Raw genomic sequence first — 21,678 nt, forward strand, 5'->3', positions numbered from 1 at the left:
TGACTCTGTTGTTGTACATGAAAGCAGCTACAGACAATATGTAAAAAATGGAAATGGCTGTGTTCCAATAAAACTTATTTGCAAAAGCAAGCAGTGGTATGGATTTGGCCATGGACCAAGTTTGCCATCCCCTGTGTAATTGCAATGTTCAGGGTGAGCTTGGAAGACACAAAAAGATGACAAAGCCATCATTCTTTGGAGCAAAACTGCTGTCACCCTGAACTCTTATCCTGGACCATTACATGAGAAAGAAAGAAACTTATTGTTCTTTAAACCATTGATTTTTTTTCCCTGTCCATTTGTTACCATAGTTTAGCCTACTCTAACTGAATACATAGCTATGAACACATTTGTAAGTTAATCATTGTATATATGAGATTCTCTCTATGTATACCTAGAAATGAATTGCTGGGATTCAGGGTATTTGTTCTTTATCTTTAATAAATAATGTCAAACTTTTTCAAAGCTGTTTTTGAAGTTACACTCTGACTATTTCAATAGGTACAGAAAAAAGATTTGATGAAATTCTACACTCACTATGAATAAGAACTATCAGAAAACAAGGTGGGAAATTTTATAACCTGATAAATAGCATTTACAAAAAATCTACAGCTAAAATCATACTTAAAGGTGAAAGACTATCTGCTTTCCCTGTGAGATCAGGGACAAGGCATAAAAGTCCACTTTTACCATTTTATTCTACATTGTAATGAAAGTCTTAGGCAGTATGAAATAAGGGTGAAAAAGCATAAAGATTAGAAAGAAAGTAGTTGTTATGGACTGAGTTATGTCCTCTCCCTGCCAAATTCATATGTTAAAGTTCTAACTCCCAGTTTACCTCAGAATGTGACTGTATTTGGAGAGAAAGCTTTATAGAAGTACTTAAGATTAAATGAGGCCATATGGGTGGGCCCTAATCTAATACGACTGGTATCCTTATAAGAAGAGGGAGGTACACCAGGGATGGAAGCTCACAGAGAAAAGGACTTGTGAGGACACAACGAGTAAACAACCATCTCCAGGCCAAGGAGAGAGGCCTCAGTGGGGAACTGCTCGAAAGGAACATGAGGGAACTTTTGTGAATAATGGATTTGTACTACATCTTAACAGACTGGTGGTTACATGGATATATACAATTGTCAAAATTTATCAAACTGTACACTTAAGACCTATGCAATTTTATTGTATATAAATTAAATCTCAATTAGAATAAAAGGAAATGAAAAAAAAACCAACAGTTTTCTTGACTTTTAAGGCAGTGCTATTTTTAAGACCTTACTCTGTTGATATCTCTTTGACATGATCAATCAATCACCATAAGGACTTTGAAGGGACAAGCACATATATTTCTTAAATCACTAAATCACTGCAGGCACTGAGGTCAAAAGGTTTAACTCATTAGATCTGTTCTGTGGGACAATGGGGCACGGACACAGAGAAAAATCAATATATATAATGTTATATTAATTCTCTCAATAAATATATAGTGAACATCTACCACATATTATTCAATGGTCTAGGAGATGGGGCTACAACAGTGAACATATGGGACACATACTTTAGTGGGAAAAATTTAAAATATAAAAAATATGTAAGTTATATAGCATTTTGAGGCTGGTTTAAGTGACATTATTCCGTACACAGCAACTTCAACTCTCAACGCTAATCTCTTGCATTTGAATTCCTTTTTTGAGTGGACTGGGCAGGACAATTTAATTTACATGTCTGGGTTTATTCATAGCTCTGTACTATGCCTGTGTCTGCGTTCTGTTGATAAAGCCATCAACTTTTAACAGATCTTTTAGTTCAGACTTCTAGGAATCAGAATAATATCTTGTGGTATCCTTACAAATGATTAAACATAAAATCATAATGATGATGCTAATAAAAAAAGAAACATAAATAAATACTCCTTAGAGGCAAGATGGAAATGGTTTTTGTACTTTTGATACTCTGACTTCTTTATTTCTTTAATCATGTCACCCACACTAGTCCATCATGGACTACAAAGAGCACCCACATCACTGCAAGCACAGGTTCACTTAGAGGAACAGCTAAGAGCTTCAGAGATTATTCTTCGATTCAGATGAGTCTAAAATAATCCTCTTCCAGTAAAAGAAAAATGTGTTTGGGAGCCCCTCAGGGAGCCTCTATCAGTGACAGCTGCTGAATGTTATCTAACCTAAAAAAACCCAAAGATAAAATGAAGGGCATGGTCAATACCATCAGGTAAATCCAAATTACTCTAGGTTCAGCCAGTCTTAAACTCAAAGTTTTAAGGAGATGCAGAGATCAATGAAAGAGGAACAAACAGGAAGTAGCTCTAAATGTAGTAGGGGGCTTTGGGATGGCTTTACAGCTTTATGTAGGAATGGGCAGTGACAAACACTGAGGTCTAACATTTCAGTTCTGGAACATGTGCACTCAGTGGCCTCACAGTCTCTGCTAGTCCATTAGCATAACAGGATAAAAATGCCCTCAGCTTTTAGGGCTACTATGAAAGGGAATCAGTGATGGCTCAGGCAGGGAAGGTTCGAGGCAAGCTGGAAGAGAATAAAAACACCACTGAGTAGGGAGCAAAAAAGAGAAATGGAGACTGGGTATTTCCAGATTTCTGCCTTTAGCTTAAAAGTTGTTGACTCAAGTTTAGATTTTCCTAAGTAATGTCTCCTTGTTCCACATAACTCAATAAAAAGCAACTAAGATAGAGCATTCTAAGCACTGATGATTTAAAAACAATTTATATTTTAAGTGTAATTCTGACAACACCGTACATATTTTTGCAATCACATGAGATAAGAATCAGGTCTTTCTTACATGTTTAATACCTATAAAGTTGACAGAATGGTGAGAGAGATAGAAAATGATTAATAAAGATTAAAGATTCTATGTAGTACTTAATAATTAAAGGACAACAAAAGAAAAAAAGAATATAAAATAGAAGAAAAGTATGTTAGAAAATTCAGACATGCTAAAGAGGGGAAAGCAATTAAGGAGACACTAAATCAAGCAGTGTAACTTAGGCACTTAGCGCTAGGTCATTGGCCTTATGATAAAAAGGTGTCCAAACCCTCTGCAGCACACCTTGGAAAGTCTGTCTCCTATTTGGTTGGGTGTCACAGCAAATGCCAATGCAATAACTTTGCCCTGTGCTAGAATTTGTGTATACCAGCAGGCTTATGAGCCAAATAACTCAAAGGGGCAACTTCAGCTCTCCTAGTGATCAGGTATACCATCATTTTGTTAGTGGTTCCATATTAGAATAAAAGAAAAGAAATATACAAGACAGGCTTTCTTAAGAGTAGAAAAAAGATTAATTCCTATGAATACAGTACCTTAAAAATCTTTTGAAAAAATGAAAAAGTTTCAATTTTTCACATTATAACCACCTCGCCAAAAAAAAAAAAGAAAAAAGAAAAAAAAGAATAAAAGAAAAGAAAAGAAATAAAAACCTTAATGAAAAAAATAAAACCATAAGTGAAAACTGTTCCTGAAAACTTTGCAGAATTGTAACAGCTTTCTCTTGGTTAAATTGATTGCTATAGCAACATTATAAAATGACTATTAGGATTCATTGTGCACAACAGAAAGTGCTGAAATGTCAGCAGACTATACAGCAAAAAGTAATGGGTTCTGAACCCCTGTTAGTCAAAAATGATTTTGTTTCAAATTAGAAATTGATTTTTTTTGGACACAAGCCCTTTCCAGGCTTCCGGCTTCTGTAGCTGGGCCCGGGAGAGATTAACCTCCACCACAGCAAGGGCTGGCCTGATGATACCTTTCTCAAAGTACCTTTTCAATGTGGCTGTGGTCTTAACCAGTAACACAAGTTATCTGTCCCTTCGCTATTACACTATATATTTTTTCATTTTGTCATTTTATTTTAGTGCTGACACACAACACAAATTTGTTGACAAGTTAACAGAAGACTATGTTAAGCCTTGCAGTGTAACCACCACACCAATTTTGACTGGTTCTCCACTCTCCAAAGTGCAATGAGTAGAACGCAGGAAGCCAAGGTAAGAGTTTCCCATTTCCGAAGGACGACTAACAGAAAGTAAAGAAGATTCTATCTCAGACACCAAGTCTCCTCAATTTCATTTTTGTTCTTAGTAGTAAAGTCCTTTTTGGCTCTTTGTTTCTTGTACATCTTTTCTGTACAATGAAACTCAGACTTGTTCCATTCTGCCCCAAAATCTTTTCCTTAATAATTCCAGGAGAGATTAAGTCAAAGCCACCTCAGAAACAACCAGAAAACAATTAAATTGAACTGCTCCACTTAACGTTTCACACATTTATAATTTATTTAAAAAAATCTATAACATATACAATAGGAAGAATTACCAGCACTTAAGATGGTTAGACAATATATGCTTAAGACTTATGAGGTTTCTTTTAGCCACAATGTAGAATTATTCATGATCTTTCTTCCACCTTCTCCATATTTTCAGTTAATTGAAGATTAACCGTAGTTGTTAGGGTTTACTTTCCCGGCAGAGATTTATGTTCAATTTCTTGTCACTTTACTCACTTGTAACATTATTTTATGTCTATGACCACACTTATTGCTGACTAATTCTTACAGTTTTCTGCTTTCAAAAGAGGAATGAATTGGATAGTTTCTCACTGAGTATTCTAAGAGAAATGCTGATGTAACTCACTGATCTAGATGTGCTACCGATGGTCTTGCAGGCACATGTCAGTTTGTAATAGACTTAACTCTTGCTCTGGCCTGTAGGGAATCATCTGGAGTTCATGGTTAGCAGCCACCAGCAACCACCTGCCTCCAACAGCTTCTCTTTTTGCTACTATAGATGTTAAGCTTACCTGTTTCTTCCTTTTGACATGTCCACAGGGTATCATCTTCCATATGTGACTGAAATCCAACTGTCTTCTTCTCCCTTCTATTCTCTCTACTGTTGGTGGACTCTTGGTACTTTTTGATGGATGACGATGTTCCAAGCAGCCAGCCATCACATTTAGACTTCGACAAACTGAAAAAGATAAATATAAATGAGCTGCAGAGAGCATAGAAGGGGTACAGATCACACAAAGGCATATAAATTCAGCATAAGTTAAAATGCAATTCATGTAAAAACTTTCTTTTTCTTCTCATTTTTTATTGAGGTATAATTTAAATAATTTACTGAAGGTCTATTTTGTGTCCTGCCATAACAATTTTGGAGAAGAAATGGTCTTTATCCTCAAAAAGCCTCTATCCGGAGTTAGGAAAATGAGACTCAGACCCATGAAACTGCTAATAAAGCCAAAGAGTATGACTAAGAACCAGAATATCCATAGAAGTAAAAAGTATGCTAAAACAAGACCTGCATAACTAAAATGTTTCCAAGTACTAAAAATGAACAGAGATTAAAATATCACCAATTTGCTTCAAAATGCATTTGTTTCTCATTTTCAATTGTTATAGTATTTATTATGTACACAGAGTATATAGGGAGTAGTGCAATAGTGCATGCGAAGTGGTCTTTGTCCTTATATAATTTCATTATAAAGTAGAAAAGGAAACATGGAATAAAAGGAATTTTAATAAAAATAAACACACGTACACATGCTTTTCTCTCTAATAAACTGTGTTCCCACCTTAGCACATTTCCTCTTATAATATTTCATTTTTTAGAAGGCAATGTTCTGATAATGTATCCCTTACTATTCCACCAGCCTCTTTCTTCTAATTTAAGTTCACCATAGACTCATGACACTTCAGTTTTGTCTTTTCCATGCCCGTAAACAATGTGAAAATTAAAGTGAAGAAAAAGAAGACTTTTACTCAAAAGGTAAGATTTTAAAAATTAAGATGCTTAAATTCCCCAGAAACAGAGGTAATCTCTAGACAAGAAAGAGTTGACGATTACTGGATCCATTACTAATCCCACATGGCCCTGGACCAGAATTCAAATCATGTAAACCCACCAAAATCTCTGGGCTTCTGTTTGTATTGATCAGAACTTTTAGTAATGTTTGCTTACATTGTAATTTATTAATAAAAACCAAGAAATTAAATGGCTTTATATTCAGAGTGATATAAAGAAACAAAAAGTATCAGCAATATCGGTAGCAGTATGGCTTTATATGGACATAATGCAATGTATTACATTTATATATTTAAAAAATTTTTTTTTATCAGAACCCAGGGATTATTTTCCTTTGTGACCTCATCAGTGGATGTGTTTCTTAGCTCATATCACTTTTATCCATGGGATAGGAAAATAGGAGAATAAAACTACCTCATTGTGATTATAAGATAAATGTACCTGAACCCAGAAGACCCCAAACCAGGCAAATCCAACAACTACACCCGTCTTGTTCTCAAAGAAAAGTTAATATGACCAAGACTACTTGCTGTCCCCAAATTCATTCATTCTCAGCTCAGGTGAGCTCCCTATACCAACCAGTGCTGATCACTCCCAACACTGATTGCTTCCTGATTCTTTACCCCATTTTATACAGAAGCTTATCTGTACTTTTATTCCTAACATCATCCTAGCAATTCTCTATGTCAAGAGGGACGTGGTTTCTAATTTCCCTGAAATAAAGATAACCATATAAAATTTTCTTCTTTCATTTGCATTTATTTCCATCTTTATCCACCTACTAGTCCTCTCAATATCTCAGAAAAAAATCATACCTTTTATTCATACTCTTGATACCATTTTGACCCATGCCCGCTGTGACTATAGCCTGCCAATCACCTCTTTTTCTTATAACTTACAAACTCCTCCTCTTCTCAACTGGATTCTTTCCTAGGATTACAAGCAAGATCAGACTTTCTATTAAAAATAAAAACCCGAACCTAAAACCAAAATCACTTTTCTTAAGTGGGAAAATATAATAATACTCAGTGTCAGCAAGGGTGTGAAACAAGAGCATTTTAATACAGGACTGGAGGAACTATAAATTGGCATAGCCCTTTTGTGGGTGATTTGTCAATACAAAATAAAAACACACTTACCCTCCCAACAATTCTACTTTTAAGAAGTTATCCTATAGATTTACATAATCAATAACATGAAAATATTTAAAGATGGTCATTGCACGATTATTTAATAGTGAAAAACAAGGCAAATATTCAATAGGAGAATAAGCAAACAAACTATAATATATCCACCATAACAAATAATATTTAGCCATTAAAATGAATTAGGTATGTAGTTCTCGACACTACTGTGAAGAAACTTCATGACATATTATAAAGTAAAACAAATAAGTGGTATGTAATAATAGAATGTATAATATGATATTATTTTTATAAAAATAAAAATATAAATTTTTTTTAAGTTTTGGATGGATAAAAACCACACCAAAGAAGTAAAAATAGAGTAACTGACGGAAAGACTTTTATAATTAAATTTATATATTTATGAATGCTTTGTTTCATAGGCATGTGCTTTTGTAATTAAAAAACCAAAAACTTTCACCATCTTTTTTACATTACCATCTTTTCCTTCCTTTCTCTGTCAAACTTCTAGGAAAAAAACTGTTTTAACAGACATACCTCCAAAACTATTTTTTAAAGAACAAATGTAATGGCCTCTTCTCTTTCAACAATCTTGCTTGTTACTAGGCCACTTCTCAGAAATTGACTTCATAATATATCATCTTGATTATTTACCTAGTTTTAGGAGGCTTCTACTCAGATTCCTTTACTGGGAACTTTTCTACTTCCTACCCCCTAAATGAAGACATTTCTGAAGATTCTGTCCTGGTCTTTCTTCTCTTCCCTCTTAGCAATTTCTCATTGGCCTTTGCCACACCACTGCATCTTCAATTACAATTTCTAAATAGATTCATCTAGTCCACAGTACTGTTCAAAACCACTGATGTGATCAAATACCTGCTGAAAAGCTGAGAAGGGATGTCTTGCCATACCTCCCAAACCAACTTTTAAAGCAATGTATTATCATTATCTTTAAACTAATTCCCCCACCTGTTTCCATTCTCATTTGAGGATATCACCATTCTCCCTGTCATTCACATGAAAAACTTCAGTTGTTTCAACTTCTAGTTTCCGTATTTCTGTTCAATAAACTGACAAATCAATCATTCATTTATCTGTTCATCAGCCATTTATTGAGGATATACTCTATGGCGAGATAATATGCTATGGAGCTGGGATGGGCAAACATGGAAACAAATATTGAGTACTTGATTTATGCTAGGTGCTGGGTATACAAACATAGGTTCCTGTTCTAAAAGTGATTTTAATGGTGGAGACAGAGATGGAAACAGATCGTTTAAAATATATGATAAATGCTTTAACTCAGGAAAACACAAGTTGTTACGGGACTAGAAAAGTAGTGCACCTAACTCTGTCTGTATAACTGAAGGGAAATTCCTGAAGCATTCAAACTAAATCTTCGCAGTTAAGCAAAAGATAAGAAGGATGGAAGGATGAAAGGCAGAAGAAAATAATATTAGTAAATATATCAACTAGTAAAACTTCATCATATATTTTGGACAAGTTAAAAAGTTTGCTATTGTTATAGCATAAAGTGTGGGGAATAGGGGAGAAGTGGAAGGTGAAGCAGGACAGATAAAGGTGGTTCAGATCATAAAAGATTTGGTTTCCTGTGTCAAGGGCTTGAACTCTATCTTGTAGGCAAGGCAGAGTCACTGAAGGGCTGTAAGTGGAAAAATGACATGATCCAACTTGAATTTATGAAAAATTACTCTGGCACCATTTTGAGAACAGATTGCAAAAAGTTGGATGAGTCAAAAGGCTGCTGAAACAGCTCTGATGAAAGATGATGAGGGTCTGAAATAGAGAAGCAATCGAAGGGATGAAAACGATAGAGCTTTAAAAACACAATTAGTATTTAAAATTGGCAGAACCTGAGGAGCGTTTGAATGCGAAAAGTAAGAGAGAAATGAAATTGAGGATGATTGGCAGAATTCTGGGTAGATAAGCAATATAGAGAAGAAGGTTCGGGGAGGGTAGAAGAAATTAAATGTAACTTGAGGTGCCTATGCAACATTTGGGAAGATATTTCAAGAAAGCAATTGGATCAATAACTGTCACTTTCTGCTAGTTGGCTGACTGACTTTAGAGTGGTGGGGCTGAGAGAGACAGAACTGAGGAAGTATATGCTTCGCTTTCAATTTTCTTGATGAAGGAAAAGGTAAAGTCATTCCTATAAGTGAAAGAAATGGGTATTGAGAAAGGTGAAGATTTGGAGTATGTATTGAGGGAATTCAAGATAAAAATGACCCAAAACAAGAAACCAACTTTCTGCAATGCTGAATGCCTAACAATCAGAAATCATAAATGTATGTCAGGGTTCAGGTGCACAGATGTGAAAACAGAGAAAGTAGACTGAGAGCTTGCCCCAGGATTAGGATTTTCTTGGGAGGGTGCAGCAGACACAAAGTCAATTCAAGGTTCAAGCTCCAGCACCTTACACAAGTACAGTCCCCAGTCTGAAAGTCCTTCCCACCAGGCATAGGGTCTGATATTCTGTGCTACACTGCCCTCTATGGATCAGACTCTAATACGCCATGATCATATTAATTTTTAGGGTATGATGTGAGATTGAGATCAAGGTTCTTTTTTCTTCCTTCCATATCTATATCCAGTATATCCAGAATTATTTATTTAACAGACATGCCTTTTCCACAGAATTGCTTGGTACCTTTGTCAAAAAACAACTGAACATATGAGTATGAGGGTCTATTTCTGGATTCTCTTCTCCTCTACTGATCTATTTATCTGTCTTAAGATGACTACCACCCTGTATTGATTATATAACTTTGATTTACATACCTAAAATTAAGTAGCATAAGTCGTTCAATTTATTCTTCAAAATTGCAAAGACCGACTTTGCTATTCTAGGCCCTTTACATTTCCATATAAATTTCAGAATGTTTGCCAATTTCTGTAACAGTATGCTGGTATTTTGAATGAACTGGCATTGAATCTCAGCTTCAATTTGGAAAAAATTGATATCTTAACAATACTGAGTGTTCTAATCCAAGAACATGGTATATCTCTCTTTCCATTATATAAGTTTTCTTAAATTTGTATAACAGCATTTTATAATTATTAATGTAAATATTTTATACATTTTTGTTAAATTATTTCTAGGCATTTGATGGTTTTAATTGCTACTGTAAATACTTTCTTTTATACTCTAGTTGCTTTTTTAATTTATTGCTATAGGACAGCTAACTGCTATACATAGAAATAAAACGTACTTTTATATGTCGAACTTGAACTTGAATTCTCTGTTAAGTTCACTTCAGAATTTTAGTAGCTGTTTCTGTAGATTCTTTAGGATATTTCTATGTAGAGAGTCATGTTATTTGATAATAAAGATAGTTTTACTTATTTCTTTCGAATATTTTTCATGCTTGATCATACTAGCTAGGATCTCCACTACAATGTGGGATAGAAGTGGTAACAGTGGACATCCTTGTTCCTGAAAGTGTTAATCATTAAAGAGATGTATCTTTGTTCATATCCTCTATGAGATTTCTAATTTGATGAGGGGTCATTTTTTTCCCCTATAATGAATAAACTTTGGAAGAGTTATGTTAAATGTTTATTTTGCATCTGCCTGAGATGATGTTTTTCTTTATTGTGTTAATATGGCAGATTGTGTTTTAAATGTAACCTAACTTTGTATTCTGAGATAAATTCTACTCATTCAAGCTGGATTACCCTTTTTATATATTTGTGGAGTTAATTTGCTAATATTTTGTTAAGCAACTTTTTGTTTTGCATTTATGTTCATGAGGAAGATTGCTCTGTCATTTTCTTCTAATGCTTTTACCTTGTTTAGGTCTTATAAAAGGAGTTGGGAAAAGTTCTTTCTTCCTCTAGTACAGTGGTTCTCAAGTAGGGTAGAAGGAGAGAATTTTGCCACACGGGACATTTAGCATTGTCTGGAGAATTTTTTTTATTGTCACAGTTTCAGGTGTGTGTTCTATTAGCCTCTATGGGTAGAAGACCGAGATGCTGTCTTTATACAATGCACATCCAACACAGCATAGAACAGTATCCCCACAAGTAAAGAATTATCTGGTCCAAAATATCAATAGTGCCAAGGCTGAGAAACTCTGTACTAGTCTCTGAAAGATCTGTGTAAGACTGATATTACTTCTTTTTTTAGATATTGGGTAGAATTCACAAGACTGATATTATTTCTTCTTTAGATATTGAGCAGAATTTTCATAGGTCTGTAGTTTAATTTTGGGGAAGTTTCTTAATTAGAAAATTAAATTTCTTTAACAGAAAGAGGGCTATTCAGATTTTCTACTATTTTTTAGGTATAATTTTTGGTACATGGCCAATTTCAAGGAATTTATATCATTTAATTTGTCAAATGTACGTGCAAAAAATTATTCATTAATGTTCCTTAATTATATTTTTAAAATACTGTTAGAATCTATGGTGATATCTTCTTTTTCTTTTTTTCCCACCTTTATCCCCGCTCCCCCCATCCCCCGCCCACCACCACCACTTCCACCACTGACCTATGGATGTTGCCGTTTGAACTGGATCTCTGAAGGCGGGGCCTGTCACCCCCCGGCGCACTCGGGGGGCCTGGTGCACCGGGGGTATGGTCCATGGCTCCACTTGGGGCGCAAACCCAGGACCTTCTGCGTGTAAAGCAGATGTGCTAACCACTACAATATGGAGCCATCACCGATATCTTCTTTTTCTTTCCTGATATTGATAGCTTGTTTTTCTCTCTATTGTATGTTGATCATCTTGAAAAAGTTTATTAATTTTACTTACATTTTCTAAGAATTAGCTTTTAGCTTTGTAGATTTTTCTCTATTACTGACTTTCTTTTTAACTGCAAGACTTACCAAAAAGTGGGTGCTACAAGGTTCAAAGCAGAATGGAAATATAAAAATACTACAAATTGGGTAATGCTTAGAGAAATTAGTGGTCTGATACAGAATGGAGAGATACTGTTAATGTCCCAGACTTCAGCTGAGACACCAGAAAGTCCACATCCTAGACAAAGGCTTACTGTAGACCAGGGGCCATGGACAGGTACTGGTCCCTGGGCCATGGACAGGTACTGGTCCGTGGTCTATTAGGAACCGGGTCACACAGCACCACACAGCAGGAGGAGAGTGGCAGATGAGCCAGAGAAGCTTCCTTCGTATTTTCAGTCACTCCCCAGTGCTAGCATCACAGCCTCAGCTCTACCTCAGATGATCAGGCATTAGATTCTTATAGGAGCACCGGTCCCTGGTGCCAAAAAGGTTGGGAACTGCTGTTGTAGACCTCTAACAAAGCATAAAATCAAGCTATGACAAATATACAGGGAGGAAAGAGTTTGGACATTGTATCTTATAAATTTAGACAAGTTTGGGAGACAATTTGGGCTTTTCAGAGATCTGCCCTCACAAACCATTAACCAAACTTATCCAAGTTTAAGATGACTAGTAGGTAATTAAATTGCTGGGAAGTATAAAAATCAACGCTTTTCAGAGAATGATAATAAAATCCACTTCTCTAGATTTATCAGCCATGATATCAAGGATGCAATACAAATTGCCAGACACAAGAAGAAAGGAAATGTGACCCATAGCTAAAGAAAAAAAAAAAATCAGTCAATTAAAATCAACCAAAAGATGTCCCAAATGTTGGACTTAGCAGGTAGAAACTTTACTTAAATCAGCTATTATAAATATGTTGGCTACAGAAGAAGCCACCTCTAGACCAGTAGGAGAGGCAGAGACATGGAATGGGCTAGTCCCACACCCACAAGTTGTAGTTAAAAATTGAGAGGGCTATCTTGGCTGCAGAAGTACCCCCAGCAGAGTGAGGGGTCCCAGCCCCACATCAGTCTCTCCAGTCCAGTGTTCCATAACATCTGCTCTGAAAAGTGGAGATTGTGGCTGAGTGAGTTAGAGAGCCGCTGGAGTCCCAGGTGTTCCTCTTAAGGACCTGCAAGAACTTACTTATTGGCAGACTGACTTGCTCTGAGCTCCAATGCTAGGTCAGCTGCTTGAAAAGTTTCAGGGACATACACAGAGGAGCTAGGTTGTCTGGCTTCAGAGTGAGGACTGAAAGAGCATCTTTCTCCCAGATAGAGGTGCTAGTAGAATCCATTGCTTCTTTGTTGAACTCTTCCCACTCCTGGCATGTGCACTCAGGTGGCCTCCATGTCTGGGTTTCCATCATCCTGGCTAACACAGATCACCCTGCCATGGTGACTCCTTGAGACCCTGCCATACCAAACTTGTGGTTCCACTCAAGCTGTTTCTGGTGGCTTTTCCATACAAATGGCCTGTCTTGGCTCATGATGCAGACTTTCCTAAAATCTCTTGAAGGTTCACAAAACTCAAACAAGCAAGCATCTGGCCATGGGATGCCCCATATCTCTCACAGAGCAGTCCTAAGCCTGGCACGAGCAGCAGCCAGCCTTAGTTCAGGTCTTGGCCTCTCTACACACCTCTAACCCCAGTGTGGGTTGTGGCCATCTGTGGATTTCTGGGTGGATTATGCCAAGTAACCCTGGGAATGGCACAGGCTGCAGCTGAATCTGGCCTGTGGCAGGGCCCCTCCAACAGGCCCGGGGCCAGCACACCTGGTAGATGGCTTCAGACCCAGCCAGAGCAGCATCCAGGGCTATATGTGAAGAGAACATACCCAAAGGGAAGACTGGGCAGGAACAAGAGTCCTGATAAAGTGAATCCTGCTCTGTAGGGTCAGCCCCTCACTGGCCAGTCCTTACAATCAATCAGCCTGTGGGTCAGTCACTCCCACTGATGTGCAAATACCAACCAAGACCTCTCTAGTACAGTAGGAGGGCACACACAACCCATATAAAGGACATACCTGGAGTTCCCAGTTCAGGTGACCAAGGAAGACTGTGCCACTGGGCCCCACAGCATACCTATTACATAAGACCACTCTAAGACTGAGAGACTTAAGAGCCCTGCCTAATGCATAGAAAAAGACACAGGGAGAGAGACAAAATGGGGAGACAAAGAAGTATGTCCTACATGAAAGAAGAGAACACAGCTCCAGAAAAAGAACTAAACAAAATGGAAACAAACAATCTACCAGATACAGAGTTCAAAATGCTGGTTATAAGGATGCTCAATGAACTTAGGGGAAGAGTACATGAACTCAGTGAGAACTTTAAGAAAGAGATAGAAAATATAAAAATGGAGATAAAATACATAGAAAAGAACCAGTCAGAAATGAAGAATACAATAACTGAAATGAAAAGTATATTAGAAGGACTAACAGGAGATGAGATGAAGCAGAGAATCGATAGCAGAAAATACCCAATCAGAAGAGCAAAATGGAAAAAGAATTTAAAAAATGAGGAAAGTTTATGGGACCTCTGGGACAACATCAAGCATACCAACATCTGCATCATAGGGATACCAGAGGGAGAAAACAGAGCAAAAGGGACTGAACATCTATTTGAAGAAATAATGATAGAACACTTCCCTAACCTGGTGAAGGAAATAGACATACAAGCCCAGGAAGCTCAGAGAATTCCAAGTAAGATAAACCCAAAGAGGCCCACATCAGGACACATCATAATTAAAACGCTAAAAGTTAAAGACAAAGAGAGAATCTCAAAAGCAGCAAGAGAAAAACAGTTAGTTACCTACAAGGGAGCTCCCATAAGACTATTAGTTGATTTCTCAACAGAAACTTTACAGGCCAGAAGGGATTAGAAGAAAATATTCAATGTGATGAAAAGCAAGGACCTATAACAAGATTACTCTATCCAGCAAAGCTATCATTTAGAATCAAAGGACAGATAAATTGCTTCGCAGACAAGAAAAAGCTAAAGGAGTTCATCGACACCAAACCAGTATTACAAGAAATGTTAGAGTGACTTCTTAAAGAAGGAGAAAGGAGAAAAAAGATAAAAAATATGAATAATAAAATGTCAATAACTACATATCTATCAATAATTATTTTAAATGTAGATGGATTAACTGCTCCAATCAAAAGATAGGGTGGATAAATGGGTAAAAAAACAAGACCCTTACACATATGCTGCCTACAAGAGACTCATTTTAGATCTAAAGACACACACAGACTGAGAGTAAAGAAATGAAAAAGGTATTTCAGGAAAATGGAAACAAACAAACAAATAAAAAGCCAGGTTAGCAATACTTATACCAGACAAAACAGACTTTAAAATAAAGGCTGTAAAAAGAGACAAAGAAGAACCGAGTAATCCCACTTCTGAGTATTTATACAGACAAACTCAAAACAGTACTTCGAAGGGACATGTGAATCCATAAGTTCATCACAGCATTATTTACAATAGCCAGGATATGGAGGCAGCTTGGATGTCTATTAACAGATGAAGAAATAAAGAAGAGGTGATGGATATACAATGTCCATAAAAAAGGAATGAACTCTTGCCATCTGCAACAACATAGATGGGCCTAGAGGGTATTGTGCTGAGTGAAGTAAGTCAGACAGAGAAAGACAAATTCCATATGATTTCACTTACATGTGGAACCTAAAAAACAAAACAAATAAACAAAACAAAAACACACTCGTAGAGAAAACATTTTGATGGATGCCACATTGGAGGGGGATTGAGGGTAGGTGGGTGAAAAAGGAAGGGATTAAGAAATACACATTGGTAGTTACAAAACAGTCACGGGATGTAAAGTATAGCATAAGGAATATAGTCAATAATGTTGTAATAACTATGTATGGTGTCAGATGGGTACTAGACTTATTGGGGTGATCATTTGATAAGTTATATAAATGTCTAATCACCATGTTGTATACCTGAAACTAATATAATATTGTATGTTAACTGTATTTGAAAACTAAAGTTATTAAAAAGTTGATAGACATAAATAAAAATATGCTCTTAATGAATGAACAGATAGGCACTCTCAACAGAGAGAAAAACTCTAAAAAAAAAAACAAGATAGACATTCTAGAGCTGAAAATTACAATGACTGAAATCAAAATAGGAAAACAAAGATAAAAGATCAAAGAATAGGTGAATTTTCTGGCAGAATCGATAGAAATGACCCAATTTAAAGAACACAGAGAAAAATTCTAAGGAAAAATGATCAAAGTTCCAGGGATCTTAGAGAAAATATTAAGCTGTCTAACAAACATAATTAAAGTTGCAGAAAGAGACGAGATTGAGAATGAGGTAGAAAAATATGAAAAAATATATTTTAAAGAATGGCAGAATATTTCCCAGATTTGATGAAAAACTTTGACTAACAGATCACAGTTAAACTGTTGAAAACTAAAGATAAAGAGAATCTTGAAAATGAGATAATAATGTCAATTACAAAGAGAAGAGTAATGATATTTACAGTTAACTTCTCATCAGAACAATGAAGCCCAGGAGATAGTGGAACAAAATCTTTAAAGTGCTGAAAGAAAAAAATTGTCTTCCTAGAATTCTGTATCTCATGGTAATATCCTTCAAAAACAAAGGACAAACAACATTTTCAGATAAACAGAAACAGGGAAAGTTTATTGTTAGCAGACTTGCACTACAAGAAATAAAAAGAGGTTTCTCAGGTTGAAGGAAAATTACACTAGATGGAAATCCGAATCTATAGAAAGAAATGAAGAGCATCAGAAATAGCACATATGTTAATGAATATAAGAGTCTGTATTTCTTATTCTTCTCTTAATATTATTAGAAGATATATGAATGTTTAAAGCAAAAGCAATAACATTACGGGATGGTAAATATAAAACAGAAAAGTTCTTATATTCTATATAACATGACACAATGTTAGTACCACATAGACTTTAATAAATTAAGGAAGCATATTTAACTCCTATAGAAATCACTAAAAATGCAAAGAGGTATAGCTAATGAAATAATAAAGGAATTAAAACAGAAAACTGAAAAAATTTTTTTTATTATTTGGCTCCATCCCCCCAAATAAAGTCAGAGAAGGGGAAACAGAGGAACAAAGAACAGATAGGATTAATAGAAAGAGGGGAAAAAAAAAGGAAACTGTTAGACCTAAATACAACAATATCAACAATTAAATTAAATTGAAATGAATTAAACACTCAAATCAAATGAAAGAGATTGCCAGACTAGAGAAATGCAGAACCCAAACCATATAATGTTTACAAGAGTCACATTTTAAGAGAATAAATAAGTTGACATAAAAGGACAGAAGGAGATACGCCATGCAAGCAGTATAGATGGAAGACTGGAGTGGTTATATAATGTCAAATAAATTAGATGCTAAGAAAAAGAGTACTATCAGACATAAAGAGAAATATTTCATCGTGATAAAAATACTTCATCGTGATTAAAAGAGAAAATCATCAGACACACATAATAATCCTAAATACATATGCATCTAAAACAGAGTTTCAAAATAAACATAATAAAACTGATAAGACTAAAAGAAAAAGCAGAGAAATTCACCCTAATATCTAAAGATTTTAATATCCCCTTGTTATCGATTGATAGAAAAAAACCCCTCAAAATTCAGTATGCTACAGAAGAATTGCACAACACTATGAATCAAGTGGATTTAATTGACATGAACAGAACATTACACCCAACAGCAGAATATATATTTTAAAAGTATGTGGGAATATAGACCAAAATAGATGTGTTGAGCCATAAAATGAATTTCAACATATTTCGAAATAATGAAAAGTTATAGAGTATATAATCTGACTAAGATAGAGTTAAATTAAAAGTAAAAAACAAGATACCTAGAAAAATCTCAAGTATTTGGAAGATATGTAACATATTTCTAAATAACCCACAGGTCAAAAAAGAAATCAAAAGAGAAATTAGTTAATACTTTGAAATGAATGATAACAAAAATACAACATATCAAGATTTGAGGGGTACAGAAATAGTACTTAGAGGGAAAATAACAAATGCCTATATTAGAAAAGAAGCGAAGTTTAAAACCAATTATATAATATTCCATCTTATAAAGCTACGAAGAAAAGAACTAGATATAAAGTAAGTAGAAGGAAACAATAGAGTAGAAATTCATGAAACAGACAAACAGAAATATAAAAGAAACACAAAATTTGGCCCTTTGAAAATATTAATAAAATTTGTTAAACCTCTACCATGACAAACTAAGAAAAAGAGAAAACTCAATTTATGAATATCGGGAATCAGAGAGAGGGTATCACTAGATTCTACAGATAGTATATTCAGAATATTTTATGAACAACTTTATGCCACTATATTCAGTAAGTGAGATGAAATAAAATATACACATTTCTTGAAAAATATAACTTGTTAAAACTGAATCAAGAAGAAACAGAATATATAAATATCCTATTTATTAAAGAAACTGAATTCTTAATCAAAATATTCCCACAAAGACAAGTGATAAGATGGGTAAGTTTTATCCTATTTAAGGAAGAAATATTACTAATCTTACACAAGCTTTCAGTAAATGGAAGAAGAAAGGGGCACTTCAACTCATTTTTGTGTTACTGTGTGATACCAAAACCTTATTAAGTTATTACAATATAAAAATATTACAAACTAGTACCCCTCATGAACATGGACAGAAGAATTCTCAACAAAATATCAGCAAATCAAATAGAGCAATATATAAAGCTACTGCTACCATCATGGACAAATGAGTATTTTCCTTGAGAACAAAGCAAGGATGTTTTTCTAACCACTTCTATTGTATTGGAAGTTCTTGCCAATGCAATAAGTTGAGATAAGAAACGAAAGGCAAAAAATTTGGAAAAGCACATATAAAACTATTATTCACAAATGTAACTATGAAATTGAAAATCCTAAAGAATTTATAAAAAAAAAAAAAAGAAACAAACGAACAACCCACCCTGCTTGAATATTAGCAAGATTGTAGTATACAAGGTAAATATTCAAAAGTAAATAACTCTTTCTATATACCACCAACAAATTCAATGAAAAATGTGCAAGGCTGTCACATGGAAACTACACGGTATTATGGAGTTATATTTAAAAAGATCTAAATAAATAAAGTAGAGACATACTATGTTCAGGAAATCTAAAATAATATTTTTAGGATAATTCTTCCAAATTTATCTAATCATAATTCCACTTCTTTAATAGAAATTGATAAACTAAATCTAAAATATATGAACTTACAATAGCTAAAAGAATTTTTAATAAGAAAAACAGTTGAATTTAATATTTACCACAAAGCTAAAGTAATCCAGGCTGCATGACATTGATATAACATGTAGATTGATACACCAGAAATCCATAAATGTGTGTGTGTGTGTGTGTGTGTATATTTCCAACTGACTTTTGAAAAGACATCAGTCAATTCAATGAAGAAAAAGTTTTTTCAACAAATGGTACAGGATAATTGGATATCAGTATAGAAAAAGAATGAACCTTGAATCTTACCTCACACTACACACAAAAATGTATTTGAAATGAATCATAGACTTAAATGTAAAAGTTAAAACTATACAACTCCTATAAGAAAACATAAGAGCATATCTTTTTAACCTGCATCAGTAAAAAGTCTTGTTCTTCAAAAACGCCATTAAGGAAATAAAAAGGCAGGTGACACACCGAGAGAAAATATTCACAATACATACACACACATATATATACATATACATATATACACAAATATGTAAATATAAATATTGAAGGTTTTGTGTCCAAAATATGAACTCTAATGTTTATAGCAGCTCAGTTTTTTTCTCCTGCCCAAATCAGGAAACGATCTAAATATCCATCAACAAATGAATTGATAAACAACTTATGGTATATTTATATAATGAACTACTACTCAAGAATAAAAAAGTAATGAACTAATAAAACATGGAGTAAGATGCATAAATCTTCAAAACATATGGTGAGTGAAAGATGTCAAATGCGCACATACACTATGATTTCATTTATATGAAGAATTAGAACATGCAAAAGTATCTTACATGAGAAAAACCAGATTAATGGTTGCCTGGCCCAGAAGTTTGTGGGGGGAGGAGGAGGCTTACTGCAAAGTGGTACAAAGTGCATTCTGGGCTGATGGATACTTTCTATATTAATTGGGGTATTAGTTACACAGATATATTCATTTGTTAAAACACATCAAACTTGATGTATGCATTATATTAAATGTAAATTTCAGTGAAGTTGACTGAAAAACAACCTTGAAGAAAACAGCAGAAAAAAATTATTAAAGAAATTTTTACATACACTGAGATGTATCAAAATTAATAATTACATGTTATTTCCAGAAGTACATAAAACCAGAGACTAAATTAAAGAAACTTTCACTGACCATGTACTTTGTAACCATTCATTCACTGTGTGAGGCACCATAAAGTCAAAACTTAATTGTCAGATGACCAGTGTTTCTTATTACTTCGTACGGTCCAGATAAAAATATATAAAATTCAGCAGAAGAAAAGAGGCTAAACTCATGGCATTTAAGACTGCCACACTGGGTGTTACTCTTAAGTCACTCTTAAGTTCCTAAGATTTTATTGAACAATATATCTCCATATTTTATTGGATAGAAATAATAAAATACCAGATGGGAAGCTTTGAGTAGCCCTGATTTAGGATTTAGGAACTGAAAAACATTTTCAATTCTTCAAGTTCCATAAAATTCTAATAATCCAAAGCTGCTTAAACTTTTCCTTCTATTTTGCCCAAAATTTCTATCGCGATAGTCTGTCTGAGATTGAATGGCAAAAATTAAATGTCATTCAGGACCAATTGAATACCATTTGTATTTGCATTCTTTAAAAAGTAGAAAAACATTAACCTTTTGTTTTATTGAATTAAAATGCCACGGAAATGCTGATGTAGTCTTGGGAGACTGGAATACTTTTACAAAGAAGAATAGCTGTCATTTATTAAACACAAAGAACCCTTACTTGATAGGATGCCTTCTGACAAAAAGCAGATTGGTATTCTCATCATAGAAAAGGCATTATAAAAAAATTCTAGCCTAGACCTCTGAGATTTGAATAATTTAAAGCTGCATTTGGTGCAATTTGAATTTTTCTTTAGGGAGGCAAAGTTAAATACCTTTAATTTGTTCTAATTATTTCAAATTTGCAAGTTAATTATGGCTGATCATTAAATAACAAAAAGGACTATCATCTCCATAGAGTTTTACCTCCTACCCTCTGCATTACTTAAGCTAGATTTTAGTATGCATGAATTAACTTTCTAAATAATCACACGGTTTGACTAAATGGCTCAGTAAAATGAGCTCTGATCCTCAGAATAAGCATTAATGGACATTAGAAATGCTACTGGGAGTCATGTTACTTACATTGTAAGTATTTTTAATGGGGCCTTATTTACTAATTTTTATGTACTGTTCAAGTTAGAACACCATATATATACATATTATTTCGCTTTACTGGAGGAAAAGTCCAATCTTTGAGACAATAAAAACAAATGTCTATTTAACACTAACTAAATTCATTTCGAAGTTATTCAAGAATGTGGTAATAGATTTTAACTTATTTTAGCTGTTCATCTCAATGAATCAATCTAGTAAAAATGGTCTGTAAATGAAATATGATGGATCCGCTGATGTGCTAAGTGATTCACGTAGCAAAAGGAGGTCCAGTAAACTAGTATTTAAATTCCACCTGCTACTTTGAAAGAAAGAATTCATGGTTTCTTGTGTTGGGAGTTTCCAGTTACCATTCCTGTGTATACTTGGCTACCAATGAATGTGAAGCCAGATGGCACATAACCCTAT

At 34.5% G+C, this 21,678-nt stretch overlaps 1 protein-coding gene across 1 annotated transcript in view; it reads right to left on the bottom strand.

The window, feature by feature from the left end:
- KIAA1328 (KIAA1328 ortholog) overlaps positions 1-21,678 on the bottom strand; it is a 238,183-nt gene that overhangs the window by 32,483 nt on the left and 184,022 nt on the right. Inside the window, exon 9 of the mRNA XM_023531545.1 lies at positions 4,828-4,994. Within this exon, the coding sequence (XP_023387313.1) occupies positions 4,828-4,994 (167 nt within the window). The remainder of the gene's footprint in view (positions 1-4,827; positions 4,995-21,678) is intronic.

This window comes from Pteropus vampyrus, unplaced genomic scaffold (genome assembly GCF_000151845.1).
Source record: "Pteropus vampyrus isolate Shadow unplaced genomic scaffold, Pvam_2.0 Scaffold3, whole genome shotgun sequence".
Classification (NCBI taxonomy): domain Eukaryota; kingdom Metazoa; phylum Chordata; class Mammalia; order Chiroptera; family Pteropodidae; genus Pteropus; species Pteropus vampyrus.